The sequence below is a fragment of the Malania oleifera genome, chromosome 1 (assembly GCF_029873635.1).
Source record: "Malania oleifera isolate guangnan ecotype guangnan chromosome 1, ASM2987363v1, whole genome shotgun sequence".
Taxonomy (NCBI): Eukaryota; Viridiplantae; Streptophyta; class Magnoliopsida; order Santalales; family Ximeniaceae; genus Malania; species Malania oleifera.
In genome coordinates, this window is record NC_080417.1 from 49,707,244 (window position 1) to 49,726,143 (window position 18,900).

General features: G+C 36.5%; 1 protein-coding gene across 2 annotated transcripts; it reads left to right on the forward strand.

Annotated features, from left to right (window-relative positions):
• The first annotated feature begins 3,540 nt into the window (after window positions 1–3,540).
• LOC131153937 (E3 ubiquitin-protein ligase UPL3-like) lies at window positions 3,541–18,814 on the forward strand. 2 transcript variants are annotated; one of them, XM_058106384.1, is made up of 17 exons: window positions 3,541–4,635; window positions 8,691–8,801; window positions 8,895–9,011; window positions 9,091–9,261; window positions 9,345–9,506; window positions 11,367–11,615; window positions 11,708–11,829; window positions 11,922–13,350; window positions 14,228–14,320; window positions 14,664–16,223; window positions 16,301–16,531; window positions 16,648–16,752; window positions 17,695–17,775; window positions 17,874–17,942; window positions 18,052–18,180; window positions 18,261–18,383; window positions 18,489–18,814. In XM_058106384.1, the coding sequence occupies exons 1-17, from the start codon at window positions 3,856–3,858 to the stop codon at window positions 18,552–18,554; spliced, it is 5,598 nt and encodes a 1,865-aa protein (XP_057962367.1). In that variant the 5' UTR covers window positions 3,541–3,855; the 3' UTR covers window positions 18,555–18,814. The 2 variants fall into 2 exon arrangements, with proteins under 2 accessions (XP_057962367.1, XP_057962370.1); XM_058106387.1 differs by having other exon boundaries at window positions 3,558–4,635; window positions 16,301–16,525.
• Window positions 18,815–18,900: the final 86 nt, after the last annotated feature.

The window sequence follows — 18,900 nt, forward strand, 5'->3', positions numbered from 1 at the left end:
AATTCGTTAGGAGTTTGTGAGCTTTATATCTCTGTTGGCTTCCATTTTTCAGTATCTTATATTCGTGCTGAAATGATAACCTATTTACACGCTAAATGCACATAGAAGATATTGATGGTTTGTCAGTATCAAAACAGATATCGAACTCAAAAAGCCAATACCATTTTATTTTTTTTTAGTTTTTTAATGAAATGAAATTTTTAGGTCCAAATCTTGGCATATTTAAAATAAAATTTTTTGAATGTAAATCATCTAATGTTATTGGATTTATTTTTTTAAAATAAATTTTTATTTCTAGAATTATTTACAATATTTGCACTTTTATGTTCAAAGTTTAACATATCTAAAGTAGATTTTATAAACGTAATTTTATATCATTTTGGTTGAAATTGTTTTCTATATATGTTATAGAAATTTATTTTTTTTTAAAAGAATATTTAGTCTTACTTTTTAAAAATAAAAATATATTTGTCTATAAGATGATTTACACAATCCATACGTCTATATATGATATATAAATTTATTCTTTTTTTTTTTTGGAAATATTGATTTTTATAAAAAATATTTTTAAAAATAAGGATATTGTCGTCCATGAAAGATTTACAATTATATTTTAAAGAGATTTTAGTCTTTTTTTTTTTTTTTGAAAAGATAAGGATATTTTTATCCACAAAATAATTTACACTATTTGTATTTTTATATATACTATAAATATGTAAGTATATGTAATTATATGTGCATAATTAACTAGATAACTATGCAAACGTGTGCATATAGTTAATTACATAATTATCTAACTATAAGTATATGTAATTACATGTATGTAATTTTGATGTGTCATTTGTACTTAACCAAATTAGCATTTACATGTTTTTTAATTCCATGATTATACATAAAAATAGTCTCTACTATTTAAGGAATAATAATATATAAACAAATTTTAATTACACAATATGAAATTTAACATGCTTAGTAATTTAAAAATCTTCTAATGTTATTCACATAACTTGATACAGACTATTTTTCATCTCACTAGGAAATCAAAGAAGGGTTATGCGATTAGGACACCTAAGGCAATAATAGGCATTATGTACATTTTTTTTCCCTCAAATTCAAACCTAGGTTATTATAATAACGGGAGTTATAATTAATAGTTTGATAATTCTTTGAAGGTTAAAAAAAAGAAAAAAAAAGGTATTATCATGTAATTGTGTTTTTGTCCATAAAAATAGTACTTGCAAATAATATGTTGATTTTCTTCAATAAAATCAATAAAATTCTAACTTTTTATAATTTTGAAAACCATACAAAAGTAAGGTCGCAAACAAATTGAGTGGAGTAAAGCTTTGGCCAACTTGAGTTTGACTTGATTGCTTGAAAGATAGTTTGAGTTTGATTGAACTCGACTCATTTAGCATGTATATATATAATTTGAGTTGGACTTAAGCTTGGCTCAACTAAAACACGTTTCATATTAATAAATGAGATTAGCTTAAATGTAACTAGAAAGCTTGAGCTCAAAAACAAACTCGAGTCGCCCCCACGGCATGGTGCGGTGGAAGGACATCAGCAAGTAAAAAGGAGTATCGGGAGTTCAATTCCAGGTAGATACACTTACAGAGCCAACGGTACCTGTGGATGGTGAGAATTTATTCTGTGAACCAGTGGAGACCGTGAATGATGAGAGTTCACTCTGTGAGCCAGCGGGGATCATTGATGGTGAGAGTTCTCTGTGAGCCAACGGGGATCGTGGATGGTAATGAAGATGTGTCCTGAGAGTCGGGTTGACCGAACGTCCAACTAATGCACAGATGCCGTGTCCGCATTCGGACTTTACCCTGATTAACAAGACCTAGGGGCGGAGGACGTTGATACGTAGGTTTGGTGCTGCATCGGGGGGTCCGAAGGACTCGTTGGTGGCTGGAGTTCCTATGTAATAATAATAATAAAAAAAAACAAACTCGAGTCAACTGAAGTTTGTTTCAAATTAATAAAACAAGTTGAGCCACTAAATTAGTAAACCTTAATTGATAAATAATAAAGATAATTTGAGGAAAATCTTATTTTAAAGTTTTAAAATCAAATATTTAATAAGGCTACTATTGAATTAGTTCACAAGCCTATTGTCGAGTTAGGTCGTGAGTTAGTAAATTATCATTTGTTAGCTTGGGAGCGCTATAAAGTCGAGTATGACTCAAATTATAAAGTTGAATATGACTTAAATCATGCTTAGCTCGTCTAATTGGTGAGCTTGAAATTTGAGCTCAATTTTTGGTTCGCGATCTATATAAGGAAGTTAGAAGGACATATGACATTACTGTAAAAAAAAAATTATGAAAATGAAATCATAATGAAAACTAAAAATTAGAAAAAAAGTTGGAAACTAACAATTTGTTTGATTAATATTTGTAAAACTAATATAAATTAAAAACTTGATTGAATAGATACTCATTTTTGTCCTTAAATCAAATAATAATTAAAAATATTTTAAATAATAGAGATACAAAAGTAAAGATTTTAAAAATATTATAATAATAATAGAATTTATATTAATTGTTTTGCTTGATTATTATATCTAGGAAGTCTCTTTTGAGTTTTAAAAGACTAGTTTATTGTACATAAAAATTGGAAAATAATAAAAATATTTTAAAAAGACTTATTATATATATACATTTTGAAATTTTACACATTTCTTATTTGAATTATATTTAAAATTTAACTAAAAATAATTTGAATTCTATTTAAACTTTAATTAAAAACTATGTTTAATGGAAGCAATTTAATGTACAAAACTTAATTCTACATATTAAAGTATTCAGATATTAATTAAAACAACTAAAAATAATAAAAATTAATTAAATTATTTTAAAAAATGGTTAGAAACTAGAAATAAAAATTATCAACATCAATAGATGTGTGACTATGTACAAAAAAATTAATAAATAACAAAAATTAAGAGGGTTGACCATAATAAAAGCACCGTGGATTTTATATCTTTTTTAATAAAATCAAAGGATGGTTCATATAATTTTGGATAAGAGAGTTTTGCGAAAAGACAGTTGAGATTTCAAAAATTTTAGAAGCCTTCCTTAAGGTTTATCAAAAATGATATAGACCTTCCTTAACATTTCAAAAAATGTCGTGCATTTCAAGATTTATCGAGAAGACATATACGTTCCATAAAAAAATATTTTTATTTTTGTAAAATATAAACAGAGATTTGTATCTTTTTAACAAAGTTAGTTACTAATATTTTTGAAATTTTAGGTTCTTAAAATTTTTAAAATTTAAGAAAGGTTATTATTTTTTTAGAAAAAATATTTTTTTTATATTAAATTTCAGGAGAGGTGAGTATTTTTTTTTTTTTTGTCAAAACCAAAACTGTTTGATCGCACAACAAACGCATTTGATGCATGATGAAGTGAGTCACGCCAGTGCGGGTTGAGGTTATCAGCCCAGCCCAGGTGGGGTGTGCAACGCCATGTGCAAGCGTAAGGCAACCCAAAGCAAAGCTGTAAAGCAAACAGCAACTCTCACTGTATTAAATAGTAAGCAATACCTCTTCCTCGCCCTCCTGTCTCTCCACCATACATAGCTCTGTACAGTTTCTCTCTCTCTCTAGCTCTGTACAGTTCCTCCCTCTCTCCCCATACGGCATGGTAAAGCCATTCCTCGACAGCGACGTTCCCAAGCAGAACCTTTCACAGAGGTAGAAGGTGCTATCCTGCTGTTGCTCTCTTCCTTTATTAGAAAAAAAAAAGGAAGTTAGATTCTTCTTTTCATCGTCGCGGAAATAGCAGATGCCGGAGACCGGCGGATCCGGCCACCCCTGAACGCCGTCGACGGTGCTTTTGTATGGACCCTAGCTGCCGGAAACGGCCGGACTCGGAGGCCTCCTCGACCCCTTTTCCCAAGAAATCAAAAACCTCTACATCTTCTTCTTTTCCAATCGCAGCTCCTTCTCTTCCGGGTGTGCGACTAATGGACTCGGCAGCCGGGTCGTCCGGGTCAAAGAACCCGGGTCGCGACAGAGAGAGGGACTCCGATAAGGGGAAGGAGAAAGAACCCGAATTTGAGTTCACGAGCAGCCGCAGGGAGAGAGGCTTAGGGTTAGGTTTTCGCGACGATGAGACTGGCATCGACGATGACGACGACGACGATGATTCCGACGGGAGTTTTGCTCTGTTGCAACAGAACTTCACGTCCGCGAGCACCGCTCTACAAGGGCTTCTGAGAAAGCTGGGCGCCGGCCTCGACGACTGGCTGCCGCCGGGGGCGGCAGCTGCGGCGGCCTCTTCAGCTCACGGTGGGGGGCGGCTCAAGAAGATACTAGCCGGCCTGCGGGCTGACGGTGAAGATGGACGGCGAATTGAGGCATTGACTCAGCTTTGCGAGATGTTATTGACTGGGAGCGAGGACTCGTTTGGGGGTTTTCCGGTGGATTCTTTTCTGCCCGTGCTTGTGGACCTGCTTAATCACGAGAGCAATGCGGATGTGATGGTGTTGGCTGCGAGGGCGCTCACGCATCTCTGCGAGGTGCTTCCATCTTCCTGTGGTGCGGTGGTGCATTATGGTGCCGTTCCGTGCTTCTGTGCTAGATTGCTCAACATTGAGTACATGGACTTGGCTGAACAGGTGAGTGCGCAATCCGTTTATCTGTTCATTTAATGCGTTTGTACGGGGCTCAGGCTCCTCAGCGGAACTTGGAGAACAAAGAAAGCAAAGGAAAATACTAAGAAGTTTGCTCTTTCTTGTTTGGTAAATCATGGAAAATGGAAAAGAAAATACAACATACATGGCAAATAAACGAACAAAATTTTTATTTTACTTGTCATTAACATTTTATTTTACTTAATTTTGAATCATATATTAATAAATTTTCCTTCTTAATCATCATTGAGAATATGCCATTTACCCGTGGTTTTACTTAATTTTTAGAACTGCATGAGTCAGAAATAAAATTTGTTTTCCATCTTATTTTTCTTCTTCTTCTTCTTCTTGTTTTTTTTCCTTCTCTAACATAATCAGTAATCCAAATGAAGTCTTTTATTTCTTGTTGTAACTGGCAGAATTATGGTGTGGGTTTTGAAATTATTGTGGCCTTGCAGAACCAGTGGCAGGAAGGCTGGGTTCTATATCATTTGGGAAACCTAACCAGTTGAGTATACAGAGTGGGATAATCAATTTAACTTGATTCAAAAATTTTAAGTTTGAAATTCAATTCAAACTCCATCATTTCAATGATTGTTGAACTGTAGTTTAATGACTTAATTAATTTTTTTTTAAAAAAATTGAACCTTAATTCAAACCTAGTCAATCTTATAATTGTTGGACACTACTCGAGCTTAATTCAATAGTTTTTAAACTTGAGGCTCGAGCTGACTAATATGATTTGGTCATAAAATAATAGTAAATATGAATATAAAATATATGTATAAAAATATAATATATATAACTCATAAAATATCTGGAGCAGCTCAAGCTCAATTAGCTGGCAGATCAGGTGGACTTGCTTACAACATGAACATAAGAATTTGGATTACTACTTGGCATTGGCAGTGGTGTGGGTGCATAGTGCATTATTTTTCATTTGTTTCAAAGAATTTTTAAAAAGATTTAAAAGTGTGTGTAGTTATGGTTCGACGTATAATTGTTTTTTTGGTATATGCTGCCTATTTTTTAAAAAAATAGGTATTCATTACGTTGTAGATGCTAGTGTATGTTGATAGTTGAGGTGTAATGACATACCCATAGAGTTGCTAGAGCATCCTAGAAATCTTTCTTTTTTATCTTTTTTCCTTCTTTTTTTCCTTATTTTGAGTCACCAAAATTGAAAAATACGTGACCTATAGATTTATTCTATATTTTGTAGGTTGGGGCTCTTGGGGCCTTGACATACTTCTTTCAAATGAGTTGTACACTCGACGTATGCTCTTTAATTTTCTCTTTTATTTTTAATTTTTGAAGTGCTGCATTGCCAGGTCTAGAAGCTCACAAAAGAAAGAATTCCTTAAAAATGAAAACTAGGGACTTGCTCAACCGTGTTTGTTTGTTGCTTTTTTTTTTTTCATATATATTCAAAGAATTGTATTAGAAGAGAGAAGAATGTACTCAGAAAGAGAGAGAGATAGAGAGTGAGAAAAGAGAAAGGAAAAATCCTCCCTTTTACATAACTAGAAACTAGTTACAAAGATCTTAGCATAGACTGAAAAGCAACTCAATAGAGCAGAGCTATCCAATCCTGTGCCAAGTCTTCCAAAGAAGCATTACGAAAAAATCCATTGTTGAAACCCGCAATGACACAAGATAAACCACTTGACTCTAAAGCGAATTTATAGCTATAGTCACACCTTTGAATATTCTAACCAAACATGCTAAGTAATAGCCGTAATGGTGCATTACCACAAAGCTTTCATATCCTTTCTTTTTGCCAAAACCCCTAAAGGTGATGGTAGAAAACGCCTTCAATATGTAGGGGCAAACCTAGTTTTCAACAAATATGCCAAATAGTTTATTCCAAACATAATTGAAGTGGAAGGATACAAAAGAAATAGACATGCTCAAGTCTCTCCACTCCTCAAACAAAGGACGCAAACATGATTGAGCCTTATTAGGTCTTTCCTTTTGAAGCAAATAGTGTTGATTCATTCAAGTGTTGCAGTCCAAATAAATGCTTTTATTTTTGAGGGGCACTGTAGCTTTCCAAATCAAAGAATACAATGCAAAAGGATTTGAAGTAAAGTCATGAGTCAAGTCGGAGGAAAATGATTTACAAGTGAATTCCCTAGAAAGATCAAAGCTCCAGACCCTTATATATGACTCCCCAAATAAACATGAAAAGAGTTTGAGCAACCTTGTCAAGAGCCAACTCATTAGACTCTCATTAAGATTTTTACCCAAAAATATGGAAGATCCAAGGACGCGTATCCTCTTGCAAAAGAAGAAAAGCAGAAAAGGGGTATCTTGAAGATTAGATAACTGAAAAAATGAGGAAATGTTATAGCCAAAGGCATCTCCCTCACCTAATGATCCTGCCAAAACTGAGTTCACTCCCCGTTACCCATTGTATGAACTGGACTTTAGGAAGGAAATAATCATAAAGTTGAGATGCCAACTTCCAAGGACTCGAATAAGTAATATTAATTCCAGTTTAGCATCCCACTCATTTTGTAGTATTCCAAATTTCCTGCAAATTACCTTACGCCAAAGAGAATTAGGTTCTAAAGGGAAGTTCCATAACCAATTCCCCACTAAAGAAATGTTTTTGGACACCAAATTACGAAGGCCCAAGCCTCCCTCCCTTTCAGACCTACACAGTCTCCCAACTTACAAGATGATCTCTACTACCCTTTCCCACACTCGACCATAAGAAATCCTCATTAATTTCGCAAGCCTCCATGCCATTCTGAGAATGATTATAAACAGAAAAAGATAATGCAAGGGATGGAGGATGGACAAGTGTGGATAAGAGTAATATAGCCCCCTAAAGAGATGAACACACCTTTCAACCCATCCATTCTTCTAGCCTTTCCTAAAAATAGGGTCCATAAATATTCAGCGTTGGGATTGCCACCTTGGGGGACTCCTAAATAAGTAATAGTCCAAGTCAAAATGGCACAACCAGCTAGCCTAACTAAGGGATCCAACATTAAAATCAAGACTCACCAAACCACTCCTAGACAAATTAATTTTCATTTTGGGGGCTTTCTCAATTGTAAGATGTCAGCAAATTATAGAAGTGTACCATGTTTTCTAAAAGGAAGAGAATGGTATCATTTGTGAACTGAAGTTGCAATATGATGCAATCCTCATATCCTACCTTAATCCCCTCCGTTGACCCTCTATCTACACCTCTCTCTATCATCCTACTCAACTTATTAACCGCTGCAAATAAAAAGGGAGAAAGAGGATTTCCTTGTCTTAGACCCCTGGATGCACTGATGCACCCAGCTAAGACTTTTCCTCGCTGTTTACCAAGACGGTAAGACCATAGAAGATAAACACCCTCTAGTCCATTTGCTCCACCCCAGGCAAAAGCCCTTTCTAACCATAACCTTGTCGAAGAAGCTCCAGCTCACCTTATTACAAGCTATCTCAAAAATCTACTTGTAATTCCTTCGTGCATCATCTTCAACCACCTCATTTGCTACCAACTACCAAGGCAGCATCTATGGTCTGTCTATCACCTATAAAGGCGTTTTGGCTAAGAGGAGATAGTGTCGCCCAAAACTGTTGCTGCTATGCATTAGTTAACGCCTTGCTCAAAAATCTTATAAACATCAGTGTCCTCAAGCTGTCTTAGATAACAACGTTTTGATCATTAACCTAGATAAACATAGAGGCATAATCTCCAAGTGTTATTGGCTTTTTCAAGCTGGGAGAGCAACATTGCAAAGTCTGTTCCTTGTAGGTGGTTACTGCAACAAACATCAAACTTCAATCACCTCTACTCCATACTTCATAAGGGGATATTCTGAATGAGCATATTACTGGCATTTTAGTGAAGTGCTAGAGATGGCAATTGTTTTGATGCATGTATTTGCAGGCCTATGAGCAGTCCAACTTGGCAAAGCTTTGGAAGCTGCCTTTTGTGCTCATATTTTTATTGAAGCAAATTTGTTCAGCTACTGCTGAAAAGTGGGAATCATTTGGGCAATATTTTAATTCAGTCTTTACTGTAATGCATGCAGTCATTACAAGCTCTAAGGAAGATATCTCAAGAGCACCCAACTGCGTGTCTGCGAGCTGGTGCACTGATGGCAGTTCTTTCGTTCCTTGATTTCTTCCCTACTGGTGTCCAGGTATATTTGTTATTGACTAATCCCATGCTGCCCTTTGGTTTCTGCCCCCACCCTCCCAGTTTTTTAATGTAAGAATTCAATGCCATGTTTCAGAGAATAGCTCTGGCAACTGCTGCAAATATGTGCAAGAAGCTCCCATCTGATGCAGCCAACCTTGTCATGGAAGCAGTGCCTCTGCTGACAAATCTTCTTCAGTCTCATGATTCGAAGGTAAGATATCCATTCCTAGTTGTCCCTTCTACTTTTATTCATTTTACTTCCTCCCATAGGTTGTATCTTGTATCTGCAGGTATTAGAGCATTCTTGTGTTTGCTTGATTCGCATTGCAGAAGCATTTTCTTCATCTCCAGAGAAATTAGATGATCTAGCCAATCATGGACTGGTTGCACAAGCTGCTTCACTTATTTCCATAAGTAATTCTGGGGGAGGTCAGACATCTCTGAGCACGTCTACGTACACGGTAGATAAATTTTTTTTTTTTTTTTTTTTTGTTCCACATTAATTGCTTATCCTCAATCTGATTCTGACTTGTTAGCCATGCAGGGCTTAATCCGGTTGCTATCAATATGTGCCAGTGGGTCTTCATTGGGAGCCAAAACTTTACTTCTGCTTGGGATAAGTGGGATTCTTAAAGATATACTTTCTGGTTCTGACTTAGTAGGAAATATTTCTGTTTCCCCTGCTTTGACTAGACCTCCAGATCAGGTAGTTTCTGTGTTCATTTTTTCATCTCCTGTTCTTTCCTCATTTTTTATTTTTTATTATTTATTTTATTTTTATTTTTTTTAAGTCTAGTAAATAATATGCTCAATACTTAATTATGTCTGATTTACACATGGGATGGTCAAAGCTGAACACCTTCATAATATCTCATCATTTGACTAGCCTTTTACCCTTCAGTCCCCACACAGACATCCATGTGTGGTGTTTTAGCTGCCACTTTGGGGTGCTTCTGATTAAATTTATAGGTGTATGCCTGCAATACAAAGAGTTTGGGCTGATATTGCCTGTGTATCCAGTTTGCAGATCTTCTACTACAGCTCAGGCAATAAGTTTAAATGTTGCCATAAGCACAGCAATGCTACGCATGTCAGCCCTGATGCTTACTTCACTGTCCTACTATTCTATTTATGTGAATAACTGCTTGGCACAATGTCTATGCTAAAATGAATCTAGCATAAAAAATGTCTCTGTTTATTTATGCTTGTTATGATGCTTTGGATGTATGATTTGAGTTATTGAACTGGGTGCATTTTATTCCAATCTGATTCACTAGCTGTGCCCTATACATCCAGTCATTCAGAAGAACACTTGCCCCCACCTTTGTACCCCTGGCAGTCGTACTTTGGCCGTTGCAATGGAGTTTGCTGGGGCTTCTTTCTTGAGTCCTGTGGTGATTGCATGCTCTATGAAAAGAGCTTTATGAATGGTATTGACCTTCTTCACTCACATGATTGCTGGATTGGGCTACTGCTCATTGTCCAAGTCTCAAAAGGCTACAGTCTCCTGTAACCATTGAAAAAATTAACTCAACTCTTAAGCTTTGGACCCTAGTGCCACTATAAGTTTACAATGGTTTTCAACCTATTGGTTATTGCATCGTCCCTTCTTCAGGCTTGGGACCAGCTGCACAGAAAATATAAACTATGCATAGCCCAATTCTTATCCTTGCTTTGGTGATTCATCCATTTTATTCATCCTTCTGCTTCTTCCGACCTATTAAATGATGGTTTTAAGAGACAATGAAGTGCCTGATAGTAAAAAGTTATACACTGTTTCTCCTTGGTATACTGCAAGGCACATCATCAAAGCTTGATGTAAGTTTAATCATGTCTCTTTTTTGCAACATATACATCTTCTATATTTTTGTTACGATGTGTTAGTGAAATATTTTTGTGCCTGTTGAGTTGTGGTAAACAATTTAACCTTTTGTTTTTATAACAATGGTGTGAAATAAATGAACAATACTAAAAAATTATGACACTATTTGCTTATGGAAACAAATCTATTTTCCATTTTTAAATTTTCAAATAATTACAAAAATGACATCTTGTTCTCATTTTCCAATTTATATAGAAAAGTTGGAAGAAATATTTTTATTATTTTCTAGATTTCTAACTCTTACTTTGCGTATGGGAGCATGGGTTTTGGATCTTGGACTTTGATTTGTGTGGATTTGGAAGATTGATTTGTGTGAATTATTTATTGAGTTTTCTTCCAAATCCATACAAATATAAATTCAAGCCCCAAAATCATTGATCCCAAATACTACCTTATATAATTTTTGGAAAATTGAAAAACAAGTTTTTTTTTTAATAATTATTTTGAAATCTAGAAATAAAAAAAGAAAAAATTGTTTGCCACATTTAACAAACTATTTATTTTCTTCTTTTTTATATGAATGTTGAAGACCTAAAACAATTAGTAAATCTTTTATAATTTTTTGAAAAATTAAAAAATGGAAAAGGAAAAATGATATCCACAATTAAATGGGCCAGACTTTCTTAAAATCTTGCAGGATATTTTCTGTTGATTAATTATTTCTTTTTTAATTTTAATTCTTAGATTTTTGAAATTGTGAACCTGGCGGACGTGCTTCTCCCTCCATTGCCAGATGGTTCCATCTTCCTTCCAACCTGCTGTAATTTTCAGATGAAAAGTCCAACAAGGAAGTACTCTCTTCCCATCAGTACAGGTAAACTGGAAGATAGAAGTATTAATGCAACTGAGGATTCAGCTCGTGAGAAATTATATCGAGATCAACCTGAATTTCTACAGCAATTTGGAATGGAAGTTCTTCCAACTCTAGTACAGGTTAGGCCTTCTGGTGCATTTGGATGATGCATTTCTTTGTTCATTTAACTAATATTTAATGACCCTCTCTCTCTCTTGGCATGCTGAAACAGGTCTACGAGTCCACTGTGAATATCCAAGTTCGTTACAAATGCCTTTCTGTTATTGGAAAGTTGATGTATTTCAGCACCACAGATATGATTCTTTTGATATCAAGCGCTGCAAACTTATCAAGGTACGGTTGTCTTGTCCATACTCCCTAGTGTACCTCAAACTGAAGTCTAAATTTGAAACTTCAATATCTAAGTTTATTATTTGGAATTCCAGTTTCCTGGCTGGTGTTTTAGTAGATAAAGATCCTCAAGTTTTGATTCCTGCAATCCAAATAGCAGAGATTCTCGTGGAAAAGCTTCCTGAAATTTTCATTAGGATGTTTGTGAGAGAAGGCGTGTTTCATGCAGTGGACTTGCTAATATCTAATGATTCCTCAAACATGGTTTCTGCTCAATTTTCTTCCACGAAAAAGGATAATGACCTTGTGTGTGAAGCATCATCCCATCCTAAGCCTTATCTAAAGCAATCTGGTTGTTCAAATCCAGTGAGAAGTTCTTTGGATGAACCGAAAGTACCATTTTCAGTGAATATTGCTTCATGCTTGGCCTCAGTAGAAATTCTGACCACAAATTCTAGCACCCATTGGCCAGTCACTGCCTGTGCAAAAGCCTTCAAAGATAAATGCTTCCCTTCAGGCCTTGGGGAAGCTGAAGTTGGAGTTACCGATGAACTGTTACGATTGAAAAGTCTCTGTGTCATTTTGAATACAGCTGTTGATGATCTGAAGACTAAAGCAAATGGAAACTTGAAAGCCATTGGGTCCTATTTCACCGATCTTTTATCCAATACGGAGGAACACTTGATTGAAGTGATATCTTCCTTGTTGGAGGAGCTAAGAAAAGAAGATGCTGTATCCACATTTGAGTTTATTGGTAGTGGAGTTGTTGAAGCTTTGTTAAACTACATCTCATGTGGTGCATTTTATAGCAGTAGAAAGTCAGAAGCTAACTCGTTAGAATTTCGGAAGCAAGCACTTAGGAGGCTTAGGTTGTTTACTGCGGTTGCCCTTCCTTCTGGCTTTAGAGAAGGGGGTGAAATCCCTATGACTGTTTTGATTCGGAAGCTTCAAAATGCTTTATCCTCGCTGGAACGATTTCCGGTTGTGTTGAGTCCATCTAGGTCATTCGGTGGAAATGCACGTACGGTATCTGGATTCAGCTCATTGCCTCAACCATTTAAGCTTCGTCTTTGTAGGGCTCAAGGTGATAAATCTCTGCGTGATTACTCTTCAAAAATTGTACTGATTGATCCTCTGTCAAGTTTGGCAGCGGTTGAAGAATTTCTTTGGCCGAGAGTTCAGCGAGGGGAATCTAGGCAGAAGGGTCGGGCACTTGGAGGAAGCTCAGAGTCTGGAGCCCCAGTTGTGGAGGCTGGTTTTTCATCATGTTCAACTTCTGCCCTTGCTTCTGCTACCCGTCATCATTCTTCCAATTCCAGATCGTTAATGACGATAGGAGGTACATCTATAAAGGGCTCATTAGAGCAGGGTAGTGGAAGTTCATTGAAGAGAAGGGGAAAGTCTTTTCTGTTATCTGCTCCAAAAGAGGCAAGAGGACCTCAATCTAGAAATACTGCACAAAGAGGAGCAGCTGTATATAAAGCTGTATCCTCGAAACCTGCTCATGGGGACTCTACATCCGAGGTATCTTGCTCTTGGGGTGGAGTTTTTTCCATTTCTTGTTTTGATTATTTGTTGCAATTACAATGTCGTCTTATTAATTTTGTTTTATTCTTCATGTTGCAAATATTGTCTCTAGATATATATTCCGTTATTCTGGATGAGTTGGAGCAGTAAATTGGTTCTTTTGCTTATTTTTTATTCATCACAGTTCAGGAATTTAAAGGCATTTATTAACGAAGCTGACATAAATTTATTTGTTTAGTCACTTGCAGTGTATGAGGTATAAATTGTTTGCTTTGTATAATTCATGCGATGATTTACATTTGATTCCTTTGGATCAACCCCCCACCAAAAAAAAAAATTAGAAAAAGACATTCTTATTTTTTAAGATTGAACTTTTTTCATGATCCAACCTTCATAATATACACAGCTTATCCGCAAACTAACCAGGGGAAGGTAACTTATTTGTTTCTTTATAGAACTCTTCTACATGCACAATTTTTGAACTTGAATGACTGAGGTAATGTGGGAAAAAATTGATGGTAATTGTTGTTGAGGTTTGCTGTTTTAGTTTTAGAATTATGGGGGCATCAATTTGTTGGAAGGATTTTGTGAGAAAAATTCATTTCAGGAGTTTTCCCCTATTTTATCTTCTGGAAACACTGCTAGATTTCTCATTATGCTCAAATCCTGATTTTTTTATTTTAACTTTTTTCTTTCCACTACTATATTTGTTGTATGTTTCTTCTTATGTTTCTTTTGTTGCTTTTTTCTTGCTTCTTTCTGCATTCTCTTCAGTCACTCTACTGTCTACACTTCCAATGCACCCCGCAACCCATGATACCATAAGCCTGCATCATATCATATCATTTTAAAATATTTTGCTCATGTTATGTAGGATGAGTTTGATGTATCTCCACTTGAGATTGATGATGCATTGGTTATTGAAGAGGATGATCTTTCCGACTGCGAAGATGACGATCACCAAGATGTATGCTATCTGGCCATTTTTATCCTCAATTTTTCTCATGTCAAGAAGATTAATATGATTTAGAATTTTGCATTTTTAATTTCAAAAACCAGATATCGTAGCATTGCCATAGATTACAACACCTTTCATCCCAATCTGGTTTGGGCAATCAGACTTTTTGGATTGAATTAGGTTCATGGACATCCTTTTTTGCTAGTTATGTGATGGAGGATAATATGGTTGTTGGTTGGGCTTATTTATTTATCTAGTTTAATTACTTCCCGAGTCTAATGAAGGGATGGCACCTTCCATATTTGGTGTTTTGTGTTTGTTTTAATTTATCCCACTGCACCTTTTCTTCCAGGTGTTAAAAAATGATGTCACAGTTTGCATGCCAGACAATGTAAATGAAGTGAAATTGGGTGATTCTGCTGGAGATACTATGGTTGTCTCTGGACCAGGGGAGAGCCATGCATATTTCTTGTCTGGTTCTAATAAGATGGCTACTGCCCTTAGAGGTGTGGATTCTGGAAACACTTCTGATTCAAAAGGTGCAATGTCATATGCAACTGCCATGGATGGGCTTGTTCATTCAAACAGCAGAGGCTTGAGGGGTGGTAGAGATCGGCAACGACATAGGCTCGCTGGTTGTACAAATGATCCTCCCAAATTAGTATTTTCTGCCAGTGGGAAGCAGCTTAATAGGAATATGACCATATACCAGGCTGTACAAGATAAGCGTGTGGTGGATGAGGAGGATGAGAGGCATAATGGTGAATTTTTGTCCTATGATGGAAACAGGGTATTGGATGATGTGTATACCATCATGTATCAGAGAGCAGACAGCCAAATTGATGGTACTTCAACTGTAAGTTTAAAGTTATCCCCATCAGAACTTTCAAAGACTGGTTCTGCTTTTAGTTGCGACTATCGGACTCAATTGGATCAAATATCACTTGTGGATGGAATTTTGCTGGGGGATCTTCCTTGTGATTTGGGGAAAAGTAACCCTACATATTGTATATTGGCGTTGTTGCGTGCATTGGAATGTGTAAATCAGCTTGCACCTCAATTAAGAGCCCAGGCCATGTATGATGACTTCTCAAAGGGCAAGATTTTGAGTTTTGATGACTTGGTGGTTGTCAGCCCCAAGGTTCCTCAAGAGGAATTTGTTAACACCAAGCTGACTCCCAAACTGTCTCGCCAAATCCAGGATACCATGGCACTCTGCAGTGGTAGCCTGCCTTTGTGGTGTTACCAGTTGACCAAAGCATGTCCATTCTTGTTTCCTTTTGAGATAAGGAGGCAATATTTCCATTCTACTGCCTTTGGATTGTCTCATGCACTGCATTGGCTTCAGCAGCGGCAAGGTGCTGATGCTCATAGCTCTGCAAATGAAAGAGAGGCTCGTATTAGCAGATTACAACGCCAGAAGGTTCGTGTGTCTAGAAATCGGATACTGGATTCTGCCATGAAAGTTATGGAGATGTACTGTAGCCAAAAAGGTGTCCTAGAAGTAGAGTACTTTGGTGAGATTGGCACTGGATTGGGTCCCACCTTGGAATTCTATACCCTTTTAAGTCATGACTTACAAAAGGTTGGATTGGGAATGTGGAGATCTAGTTGCAGTACAAAAAATCCTGCAATGGAAACAGATGAACCAAATAGAATGTTCAACAGTTCTTCAGAAGGAAATGAACTTGGGTCTGGTTATGTTGCTGGTGCTGGAGATCTTGTGCAGGCTCCACTTGGTTTGTTTCCTCGTCCATGGCCTCCCAGTGCAGAGGTTTCTGATGGTAGCCAATTTTCCAAAGTGCTCGAATATTTTCAGTTGGTTGGACGGGTGATGGCCAAGGCTCTTCAAGATGGACGACCTCTGGATTTGCCACTGTCGACTGCATTTTATAAGCTTGTTCTTGGTCAAGTAATTCAAGTTTCAGATTTTTATTAAAAAACTATATTCTACTTGGGGTAAAACCTGAATCTTGAATTCTTCTGCAGGAGCTTGATTTGCACGACATCTCCTTGTTTGATGCTGAACTTGGGAAGATTTTGCATGAATTACGAGCCCTTGTTTGTCGGAAACGGTATCTAGAGAGTACAACTGGACATAGATGTGAGGAAAATTCTGGTTTATGTTTCCGTGGAGCCCCTATTGAAGATCTTTGTCTAGATTTCTCACTTCCTGGATATCCAGATTACTTTCTGAGACCGGGCGAAAAAAATGTCCTAGTAATTCTTTTGAATACACCTTTAGGTTCAGCAGATGATCATTTTGTTTATGATACTTCCCTATTTTATAAAAAAAAAATTTCTAAACAAAATTATTATTGTTTTTAATTGATTAGGTGGATGTTAATAACTTGGAGGAGTACATTGCCTTGATAGTTGATGCAACTGTTAAAAGTGGAATAAGGCGGCAAATGGAAGCATTTATTTCAGGGTTTAATCAGGTTAATCTCTCAATCTCATATGCATAGACACAGAGGCATTAGTGATGTCTTTTTGGTTTCAGTCAGTTCTAATGATCTTCTTGGAAGTTGATGTGCCTTTAGTGTTTGTTCTTTGATGTTCATTAGTGTTACCTTATTCTTTTTCTGCACACAAGCGTGGTAAAGCCCACTTGCTGTCCCACATGCTGCACTAATTTTACTGAAACTGGATCTCTGTCTCCAGCTATAATTAACCATTCTGCCTTTATGGTTGGTTGGTTGTTTTTTGGTTTTTGAATGAGACCATAGCTTTGGCAATTGGCATGACAAATACATTAGAGAATGTGATGTGGGTGTGCAGAGAATTACACCCCAAGTTGCTGGTATTGGAAAATTGAACTCATTCCTTCAGTGAAGAAAGAAAATTTCTGGTCTAGTTTTTGTTTGTTTGTTTGTTTGTTTTTGTTTTGTTTTTCCTTTTTCTTCTTGGGGGGTGAAGAGGGGGGGGGGGGGGGGGTTTAAAATTACAAGTTGCCATGTTCACACAACGTTTTTAGGAATTAGGACTAATAACTTTTTATTTGCAAAGCAATAGGTAGGGGAATGAAGTCTCGAGAAATTGAAACATTCCATGTTTGAGAATTTATATTTGTTCATTTACTTGAGATGAAGTTATTTAGGATTCTTTAATGATCATTGATGACTTCATGTTTTTGTTCTCATTTTAGTGAATGTGGTGATAGCACCAATTTATGTTTAGCAACTTGTACAATCAAAGGTTATATTGAATGCAATGGTAACATTGTCTTGCCATCCAGATGCCCCCCAAAAATGTTTAGTTTTAAATTTAGGAAAGAGCAAGAAAAAGAAAAAGGGAGGAGGGAGGGGTGAAGTACTTTTTCCTCTTATTTGGTCTCTCAATATTCATGAATAATAAACAGAGTTGTGCTATTTGGCAAACAGGTTTTTGACATCTCAGCCCTACAAATTTTTTTCCCACATGAACTTGATTACCTTCTCTGTGGCCGTAGAGAACTGTGGGAGGTAATTTCCTCGTAAACATTACCCCATATGCAGGTCATGCCGTCATGGTTATCATTTTATATCCTTTTTGGCTAAGATGACTTTCCCAAATAATGCAGGCCGCAGCACTTGTTGATCATATAAAATTTGATCATGGATACACAGCCAAGAGTCCTGTAATTGTTAATGTGAGCTTCTTTCCCAAATTTGAAGTCGTAGATATTTTGGAGAGTAGCATATGTTACAAAATGTACAGTGATCTCATGGGTTATTTCTTGAAATGCATTTACTCTCCAGTTACTTGAAATAATGGGAGAGTTCACACCTGAGCAACAGCGCGCATTTTGCCAATTTGTTACTGGCGCACCTAGGCTGCCACCTGGTGGTTTAGCCATGCTAAACCCGAAGTTGACCATTGTGAGAAAGGTATATAACGTATTTTGTATTGCTCATGAACATGGTAATGTGATCTTGTATGTAACATTCAAACTTCATATTGTGGACAGACTTCCTATACCACTACAAATTCAGGAACCAATGTGATAGGGGCTTCTGAATCAGTAGATGAGGACTTGCCCAGTGTCATGACTTGTGCCAACTACCTCAAGCTTCCACCCTATTCAACCAAGGTTTGATATTTTCTTGAATACAAGCAAAATGTTTCTAGGTTGGAACTCGAAAATCCTGTGCATGCTTGTGCACAAGTGTTGATATTTTTACTTTGCTTCCTTCAGGAAATTATGTACAAGAAGCTACATTATGCCATCAAAGAGGGGCAGGGATCTTTTGATTTGTCATAGCCTGCTAAAACATTTTTGGTACTTGGAAAGCTTTACCAATTCTACTTAGCAGCCTATTCCCCAAGACTGCTGGCCGGAAATCTGGAGTTTTGTGAGAATAGGGGGACCATGTTGGGCTAAATTTCCGTTTGAGGAGACTCATCTAAATTCCTGCACAAGGGCACATATATACACAGATTTGTAAATGCTTTCCAGTTTCTGTTTTTGGTTTTCTTGAGATCATAATTATTCAATAAGATATATTCCTCAGTTCATTGTTAGTTGTATGTAGTAAGTTTGATCTTCTCATCATTTTGTTTTAGTGGATGATAATAGATGTAAAGGAAAAGGAAAAGAAAATCTTGAA

Bases quoted from the DNA above. Each gene is read 5' to 3' on its own strand.
- LOC131153937 (XM_058106384.1), top strand. From the start codon at position 3,856: ATGGACCCTAGCTGCCGGAAACGGCCGGACTCGGAGGCCTCCTCGACC. The intron at 16,532-16,647 runs GTAATTCTTTTG...TTAATTGATTAG, and splicing joins CGGGCGAAAAAAATGTCCTA to GTGGATGTTAATAACTTGGA. The intron at 16,753-17,694 runs GTTAATCTCTCA...TTTGGCAAACAG, and splicing joins TTATTTCAGGGTTTAATCAG to GTTTTTGACATCTCAGCCCT.